Source organism: Lotus japonicus, chromosome 5, assembly GCF_012489685.1.
Source record: "Lotus japonicus ecotype B-129 chromosome 5, LjGifu_v1.2".
Lineage (NCBI taxonomy): Eukaryota > Viridiplantae > Streptophyta > Magnoliopsida > Fabales > Fabaceae > Lotus > Lotus japonicus.
This window is the reverse complement of record NC_080045.1, coordinates 57330843-57340540: the sequence shown is the minus strand read 5'-3', so window position 1 is coordinate 57340540 and position 9698 is coordinate 57330843. Positions and strand designations below refer to the sequence as shown.

The window sequence follows — 9698 nt, the reverse complement described above, 5'->3', positions numbered from 1 at the left end:
CGCCATGGCTATCTTCAATGATTATTTGTTCATTTTGGGCGGGACATAATCTTCTTTATGTCCCGCCCAGTCCAATAGGCTAAAAAGCACTTTTGGCCCCTGATGTTTCAAGTTTGTGTAAATTCTGCCCCTACTATATTTTTGTCGATGTTTCTACCCCTCATGTTTTCAAACAGTGCATCGTCTACCCCTCATGTTTTCAAACAGTGCACCGTCTACCCCTGCGTCAGGGGTAGACGGTGCACTGTTTGAAAACATGAGGGGTAGAAACATCGACAAAAATAGATAGGGGCAGAATTTGCACAAACTTGAAACATCAGGGGTCAAAAATGCTTTTTAGCCAAAAAAATATAGTGCACTCCTGTTTTTTGGTGTTAAACTAAAGAAAAAACATTTTGCGCTACTTGGCGGGCAAGCACACAGCCAACCGTACAAAAGAAAAAAACCCGCAAAATATATAATTAATACAACACAACACAGAAAGAGAAAATGAAGCTGAACAAACGAAACTGAAACAAAACCCCAACAACACACCACCACAGTGACCGTACAGTTTAATTCTTCAAATAAAAAACACAAACCAAACACGCATAACACCTCTGTCTCTGTCTCTGTCTCTGTGAGTGAGTGACTCACAGTACTCTCAAAGTGTAGAGAAGAAACAACAAACCCCTCTCTCTCTCAACGAGGAAGAAAGACGAGCAAAGCTCGCCGATCTTCCACACCATTCTGTAAATCTCGCTGTAAACAACCAGCTACAAACCCGTTTCAATGGACTTGTACGGTCGGAGCCCCGCCGCCAGGAATGGATCCAACCCGGGGAATCAACCTGAATGGCGTTCACCGGCTACCGACACTGGCCTTGAAGGTTTGTTTCTGTTCTATTAGGGTTTTCTTAATGTGGAAGCTTTGGGTTTCGGTTCTGATTAGGGTTTTGGTTTTTCGTGCTGCAGAGTCGATGTGGCATTTGACGCTCGGTGGTGGTGGTGGTGGTGGCGAGCATTACCCGGAGCGACCTGGTGTGGCTAATTGTGTCTATTACATGCGGACTGGCTTCTGTGGATATGGTGGCAGGTGTCGTTACAATCACCCGCGTGATCGTGCTGCGGTAACATTTTGCATTGTTTTGAGATATCTGCATTAGGTTAGAATTGCATGGAAAGGGTCTTGTTGTTTTTGTTTTTGATTTTGCTTGCAGAAACCATTTTCAAGCTCATTTTCTATGGATTGGATTGTGTTATTCTGAAATGGTTAAGGTTTTGGGTGTTTTTAAGTGAGTATGGGGGAACTGAGTCTTGACTTTGTCAATGTGGAGTGAAGTAATCAGCTTAGAGGGTAGATTGGGTGTGTCTTTGCATAAACCGATGTTAGTGAGGGGAATGGGATTAGAAGAACATGTAGCTGACTAATTTCTTATTCATTTTTTTGTTATACTATATGTGAATTGAGTCAAGTAATGCTCAGGTTGCTGCGGCAGTAAGAGCTACAGGGGAGTACCCAGAACGGGCGGGGGAGCCTCCATGTCAGGTATAGTTTTTCTCTGTTTAATGATCTTGTCAATGTAAACTCCATAAATTTCTTCATATCTTTCCGATTTAAAATGGTTATACTAATTTTGGGTATCTTCTGATGGACAGTATTATTTAAAAACTGGAACCTGTAAATTCGGCGCATCCTGTAGATTCCACCATCCCAAACATGGAGGTGGATATTTAAGCCAAGCTCCACTTAATGTTTATGGATACCCATTGCGACCGGTATGACTCTTCTTCTTGCTCTTCTCCCTCATGCAATTGACTGTAATTTATGCGATGGTTAAACTGTTCCTTTTTGTTTAAACAGGGTGAGAAAGAATGCTCCTACTATTTGAAAACGGGGCAATGCAAATTTGGTTTAACTTGTAAATTCCATCATCCTCAACCTGCTGGCACATCAATGCCAGCATCTGCGCCTCAATTTTATCCACAGGTGCAGTCTCCTACAGTTCCTCTGCCTGAACAGTATGGAGGAGCTTCCACAAGCTTGAGAGTGGCTAGGCCTCCTATGTTGCCTGGTTCATATGTACAGGGGGCTTATGGTCCTGTACTTCTTTCTCCAGGGGTTGTTCCATTTCCTGGATGGAGTCCTTATTCGGTGAGAGAGACATACTTATGCATGCGTGTGTGCATGCTCTGAAATATGGTGAAAACCATTTTTTTTCTATGCTTTTGTTGTTACTTCATTGCGATGTTTTTTAAATTTGTGCAGGCGCCTGTAAGTCCTGTATTGTCTCCTGGTGCTCAACCTGCAGTTGGGGCTACTTCTCTATATGGGGTGACTCAATTGTCCTCACCAACATCTGCTTTTGCTAGACCATACACTCCTCTGCCCTCTTCTACTGGCCCTTCAGGAAGTGGCCCAAATGAACAGGTATTTCCTGAGAGGCCTGGTGAACCTGAATGCCAATACTATTTGAGAACTGGGGATTGTAAATTTGGATTAGCTTGTCGATATCATCATCCTCGGGAACGGGTTATGGCACAACCACTTCTTAGCCCCATTGGTCTTCCTTTTCGTCCGGTATGTATGGTTCCTTGACTGTTTAACTTCCCTAGATTTTGTTAAATTTTAAAATGTATTTTACTTCAATGTTATAAATTTCTAATGTCATCAATATCCACATACATGTAGGCATATATAAATGTGTAAGTTTTACACTTAAACATTTATTCTGCTCAGGGAACGCAGTTAGCGAGTTCCTACATTTAGAAACATAAGTCTGTAGGCAGTCTAGACTCTAGACAAGCTTATTTTTAGTAGCTTAGGCTCTAAACAGTATTAGAATGTCCTTGGTTTACATTTAATTCATTACCTGGCTTAAGTTGCATTAGGGTCAAAGTGGACATCAGTGGATCTTGAGTCAGTTATTATTCAACAATTTCTTTGCACAATTGCAGAGTTGGTCCTTGACGTCTGACGGTACATGATCGGTTTTCTATATCTATCATGGCCTCTCACACAAGAGGCTATTTTGGGCTTGAAATGTAATATTTGACTTTTATTTAAATAAATGGATCTAGCAAGGATCAAATTTATGACCACTTGGTGCTTGAAGCGATGATCCCATGTCAAGGTCCACCTCTCCCAAAAGCTGAAGTTATTGGATGAAAGCTCTTGATTAGAACTATAGTATATATGTATCAGTCCTAATATATAACCTGCTATTCCCTCTAACTTTCCTTTTTAAACTATTATGATATTAATGTGCTTGTTGCGTTCTAAATGCCTTAATGTCTGAAATTTCTAGTTTTTAGCCATAAAATTTACGAGCTCATGACTGTTATATGGGTATCATTTTTGAATGGTTCTTCAGCTTAAGAATCCCAAGGGTTTTTGGTGGTTAAGACTTTCCAGTTGCTCACTGAAAATGTGAATTTGTCAATGTAGTATGTACATAATGTTGAAGTTGTAGCATAGTAGTTTCCTTTATTTGCATGTTTGATGTCATACCATGGTTGAGGGGTTTGAGATTGAAGCATAGGATCTGTGCTGAGAAAGGATGTGGATTCATTACATTTTAGTAAATTTGGTTGTGGTTAACTTTTCTTCCTCTGATCAGAGGAAAATATGCTATTTGCACAGCACTTGTACATACAGCAGCACTAGTAACTCGATTTAAATTCAGGTGGTCCTACATAGACTTTAGATGCAATAGCCTGTGCAGTTGTGTGCACTTGTGAATTGTGGCTGCAACATTTGTGCTATAGCATTATTCATGATAGAGTTAGCCACATTAATTATATCATTTATACTGGTATCTAGAGTTAATTAGAGTATTAAAGGACTTATATTAATGAGCTGTGGATGAATCAATTGTTCTTAATGACATTCTCATGTCATGTTAGCAGTGAAATTTGTGTTTTCTTTTCAGAATTTTCTGGATTAATTCATTTTCTAGAAAACAGGGGGTACAACCTTGTGCATTTTATTTACAAACTGGGCAGTGCAAGTTTGGCTCCGCGTGCAAATTTGACCATCCTTTGGGTTCCATGAGATACAGTCCATCCACATCTTCTCTTATTGATGTGCCAGTTGCACCATACCCAGTAGGATCCTTGCTGTCTAACTTGGCTCCTTTAACAGCATCTTCAGAGCTTCGGCCTGAACTGAAGTCTGGGTCCAAAAACGAATCCTTTTCCACCAGAATGCCTTCATCTGGAAATAGTTCTGGTGCTTCTGTTGGTTTAATTTTCTCACAAGGTGGGTCTGTCTCGCTATCTGATGTGCAACTCTCAACTCAGAGTTCTACCCCTCTAAACAGTAGCAGAAGCACCAGACAAAGTGGTGACATACGTTGATCAGGCTAGTACAAAACACATAAGTGACTCCAGATTGTCTACTGGATGTGATATCACAAGCCCCCATTGCTTCTGTCTATAGTCTTCAGTATTTATTGAATAGCAGCTGTTCTATGTTCATATCTCGCTGTTGAGAATTCTTCATCCTATCCTGTTTAGAGTCTTCATACAGTCATTATCTTTTATGATCATCTCATGTGATTATATCATCTTGATCTCAAATAAGCTTCACTAGACAACTTCATATGGTCTTTCCTTGCTCTTTAGTTTTGCTATTACTTTGAAACCTTGCATTTTCTCCTATATTTATCAGGTTTTATTTCACCATGTTTTTAAGTAATACCTTTTGTCTGCAAAGTTTTCTCTTATTATTTTGTTTTTGGTGTTTTACCCTAACCCGACAGAAGAAAACATAGGTAGCTGGTATTACTCTTGGACATCATTATAGTATGGCTGTATTAAACCGTTGATCTAAATGCTGTTATGCATGTATTATTCATGTTATAACCGATCTTGCAATTCATTTACTATGCACGTCTGATGGGTTTCATGCGCGTCCTAGATATGTTCTTGGCGCAACCACACGTTAGCTTCAAAAGCACACCTCTTATGAACATGCTTTATAAAGTGGTACTTTCTAAAATTAAACAAGTGGGTAAAGATTAATCAGTATATTAAACCATAATGAAATGAAGTCTAACCAACGTGAATTGCCATTTTCCCCTCTAGTTTGCTTGTGCTCAGGTATATAAGTTTAAAGCCAAATTTGGCGTTTTCTTTCATGCAGGGTACTGTACACTGAAACGGGAGATAAAGAGGCAGGCGTTGTGAACAATGGTTCACCAATGTAAACTTGTCAAGGATGCAACAGAAGTAGCTTGGTTATTGTGGCTTTGTTTACAGGAGATTTAACCATTCTTGGTGCACCAGTAGACTAAGAATCTTACAGGGTATATGCAATGTAATATGTTTTTTGTTTGGTTTTTTCTGTTAGTCCTTTATAATATTATATGTACAAAATGCCATGACACCCCATGTTCCCATTTTACCTACAATTTCTGTGAATGCCAAAAGCCTTGAGCAAGGACTCCAAACTGTCACTTGGTAGCCACTGCAGAACATGAAGTAGCGGCAATTGCAGTTCACTTGAATTCGAGTTTGGGACGTTCTAAAACCTGTTTTTACCAACTCAACCTCCTTTCATCCTTCAACTCTAATTCACGAGATCCTCTTGCCCCCTTCTCCTTCAACAAATCTGACTCACTAGTCAAAATGCTTTACTCGATACATTCAATTCAAGAGACCTAAAACACGATCCAAGACAAAAGTCGGATTCAAGAAAGAAGCCATGAAGCATGCTGAGGTTTCTGTAATGCGATGATAACATGCATAAACCTTGGTTCTGGCTCCTTTGCCGGTCAAATTGGGTTATGGGTTGAGTCGATTTGGCTAATCTCAGTTTATCAGTGGGTTGAGTTTGTAAAAATATATGATTCATATTTTTCGCGTTGATATCAGCTGACTCAATCCACGGAGTTGATATTTTTTTTACATTTTTAATTACTTATAGAAATTGAGGTCTCTAGGAGAAAATCTAAAATCTTACCTCCTTCTCTTGGCTCTAGCCTCTAACAAGTCTCTTCATCCTTTTAGCAACTACCTTTGCCTATTGGCTCCCCACCATTTTAGACTATTGTTGACCCGGCATTGTAGCACCTTCAACATCATTTTTTTGGTAGATGCCTTCAACAACATTATTGCAGCATGGATTAAGATTTTTTCTTCACATGACAATGTCAAGTGAAACATTGTATTTATTTTTTTCATAAATATTTAAAGAGTCTAACCTATGTAATACACATGAAAAGAGAAATAGGGACAAAATTCTAAGAATGGGGAAATTTTCAAATGAGATGATCTTGATCAATTTAACATAGCGTAGACTACATTCATATTTCACGTTTTTCTAGATCACATTTCACAACTTTGTTGAGTCCATCTCATTGTTGCATCCCATCGATTCCTTTTCAACCGTGTCGTTGTGTCCCGTTGATCGCTACTTAGTCATTTTGTCATCGCATCACTATTTGTAGTTTTGTCAAGTCCCTCTCTTTGATTCCTTTTTCGTCAATTGAGATGATAATTAGATTATTGGCTTAGGTCATGTAAACGACACTTACATGGAGGGGATGTGTGGTATAGGACCAGTATGGTGGTGGCAGGGAAAAGATGCAGGGAACTATAGCTCTCACATAGGAATATAGGATAGAGAAAACCCTCACTAAAGAGGGAGGAAAGCCCGAGAGTCCTCCATGAAGAGAAAAGGATGGAAAACAGGCGGAAGAGTTTGTGGAGAGGGTGATTTTCTAGAGGAAGCAGATGCTATTGCGGCTAGGGTTTTTGTTGATGGTATGACATAGTGCTATGTTCAGTTTCTTCAATAACACTTGTTGCCGGTCTTCCTCTTGTTGTGTAATATGTTTTCAATGTCTCATTTTGTTTTCACTTTGTCTACAATGATATCGGGTATCATGGTAGTAACCATGAGTCTTTTTCACATTTTCAGTATGAAGTTTTTGATTAAATACTTTTCTATGAGCTTGAGTTCATCATCATCACAAAAACAACTTCACTTCTAAAATCAAAAATCACTTCAACTTTAAACAAATTGAATAGATTCATTCATTTAACTTTTTTTTGGTTATTTTCTTATACTATATGTTTCAATTCATTATTTTTATTAAAAAACATTTATTAAATGTAACTAGATTTATATCATAGAGAAGTCAGGCTTTTTGGTTTGCTTACATATTTGTGCAATTATTTTAGTGACATCTTTTGTTAGAATAGAATGACAAGTGGTAAGAAGCCCACATGTTGTTCATCAATACACTTATATAATAGAAACATGAATTGAATACAAGGTTAGCTGCATATATAAACATCAATCTCTCAATTATAGACCTCATTCATGCAATTGAAGGGAGAGTTAGTCTGTGTTCCCACTTCCCACAAGTTTTAATTAAACAGGTGGGCTCACATGTTTTCTGCATATAATGATTGTGGCCACCAGCATTCACACCTGCACTAATTAATGATATTTGGAGTATCTTTCATCTGTGTGTGAAAAAGGGAAAAACCTCATTAACAGTGGCTGTCCCAGGTGTCATCTTCCCATTTTATTATGGATGCCATAGAAGTGATTTTCTTAGCTACACCAATCATGTATTTTTTAAACGAAGCAAGGACCATGATTGATTCTTCACACAGCCGTTTCATGATTGATAATACTGTTCTTCTTTATTAGCCTATTAGTTTCACAGCAAAAAGCTACTTTTAACTTTTTTTTCTTCGAAGAAGTCATTTTATTACCTAATAGACATCATGTATTTACATGAATGCTTATATTATTTATGGAATGCAAACTTAAAGGAAACAGCTACATATAATTTCCAGCTTCAGTTTAAACAGCCTGGAAGATCTTAATTGAGATATGTATATATGTCTCCAGACTCGTTACAAGAATCTGGTGTGCCCTTATGTGTTTGGTTTCCAACTCAAAGCACATTTAAGTGACATATTTGACTTTTAAGATAGTTCTTTTACTAAGAAAAGTTGTATGATTGAGAAAAAGCACGTTCATATCGGGTTTAACGGATAAACAAAAAACACACTTGACTTAAAAATCAAATATTGAGATTTTAAAAGTTTATGTTTGGAAATCCTTCTATAATTGAGTGTATGTTTCGATAACAGTTGAGTTAATATGCAAAAACATTCATCTCAATCGATAAGAAGAGTTTCGCTTTCCCTATTTTCTTTTTCATCACAAAAATTAGTTTAGAAAAACTAAATCATAGTTTTGCTTTGGAATCTCCTCAAATCTTTAGCTTTGACAAACCTGGTCCGCTATGAAGTCAGACTGCCTGTGATCAGGGAGCAGAAATGCAGAGTTGGCATGAAGGAGGAAAAGAATAAAAAGTTATGCACATTTAAGACTCTTTTACTCTTTCACTCACAGCTGCTTGGTGCTTGTATAGTTTTCTACAGAGTCCAGATAGATAGGAATAAATTGCAGGTTAACATAGGACCCCCCTGCCAACTGTACTCATTTCTTTGGAAGGAGAAGCTGTAAAGCATGTAAGTACTTTGGTTCAGGTAAATTTTAATCCTTTCCAGAGCAAAAATATCAAACTCAAAAAGATTGAATGAAATGAAGGCCACATCCACTAAAATGTATTATAAATTGCTCATTACCTACCATAATACTCAACCATGCAACAAAAGAAATTGATGTCCTCATCATGGCCACCAGATCGATGCAATCCAATACCATGATGATTCCAACAGTTGTCGTATTAAGTAATTGTTGTAACTACATAAATTAGTGTCTGTATCATGAGCTGATATTTATTTAATAATTAACCCGTACGTGTTTTGGAGAGGACACTAGGTGTTGCTTTCCCACATTAATGATGTGCAGACACCGCTATAGTATTCTGTTTGCACCACTTGACATATGTAGTTTGTGACAATTTTTACGACTACAAATTACAGAGTCTTAATAAATTTTGCAATTTGTGACGGTCAAAAACTATTGTGCCGGTGTTTACATATAAATGCATCTTGCCATTCATTATCAATTGCTCTTATTTAGCCTATTTTTTTGACTTTGAGAATGGACTAATAAGCTTCATTAGCTAGCCTATTGAGTTAACTCAAGTTGCACAGACTGTAACCAAAATTAATTATTTCTTTGCCACATAAAATTAGATTTTCTTTAGGTTTATAAGATAGATGTTATAAACTTAGCAAAACACAATGTGATTGAAAAAAATTCGCAATAGGCTAAGAGCATGTTTGGTTTTGCGTTTTTATTCTAAAAGCAACTATTTGTTTACTTTCATGCAATTGCTAGTGCAATAAAATTTTCTTGAATTCAAATCCTCTACCGCCATCCAGCCATTGTAGCAGCAAAACTATCAAGTGTTTGAAAGTTTTGACAAATTTAACATTTTATTAATCAATCTGAACCACTAAATATAATAATCAAAGCTAAAATTGTGCAATAGAGAGATGTAAAGAATATGGGGCAGGGGATTCATGTTGAATTTCCATCACATAGTCAGTAACTTAATACATGTATCTGAGCTGATTTATATACCGTGGTTCTTATTATATCATGTAATCCAACTCATCATTTTAATTTCTACTTTTTGTAGACTTTACACATAATACGAGTTAATTTATGATAATATTTATGTTTATACCTTTCGCTAGTCATTATTACAACTCCAAAAAGCACTGCAATGCTACCGGATTCCTGCAATTTCTTAAGACAAAAACCATGTAAAAGTAAGA

The 9698-nt window shown here is 37.3% G+C and overlaps 1 protein-coding gene across 4 annotated transcripts; it reads left to right on the top strand.

Moving 5' to 3' along the window:
• The first annotated feature begins 491 nt into the window (after positions 1 to 491).
• Positions 492 to 5424, top strand: LOC130716841 (zinc finger CCCH domain-containing protein 32). Of its 4 annotated transcripts, XM_057566855.1 has the most exons (8): positions 492 to 868; positions 954 to 1108; positions 1465 to 1527; positions 1638 to 1757; positions 1843 to 2133; positions 2248 to 2559; positions 3945 to 4341; positions 5125 to 5424. In XM_057566855.1, exons 1-7 carry the CDS (start codon positions 772 to 774, stop codon positions 4335 to 4337), a joined length of 1431 nt encoding a protein of 476 aa, XP_057422838.1. In that variant the 5' UTR covers positions 492 to 771; the 3' UTR covers positions 4338 to 4341; positions 5125 to 5424. The 4 variants fall into 4 exon arrangements, with proteins under 4 accessions (XP_057422838.1, XP_057422837.1, XP_057422839.1 ...); XM_057566854.1 differs by lacking the exon at positions 5125 to 5424 and having other exon boundaries at positions 3945 to 4677; XM_057566856.1 differs by lacking the exons at positions 3945 to 4341; positions 5125 to 5424 and adding an exon at positions 2937 to 3262 and having other exon boundaries at positions 493 to 868.
• Positions 5425 to 9698: the final 4274 nt, after the last annotated feature.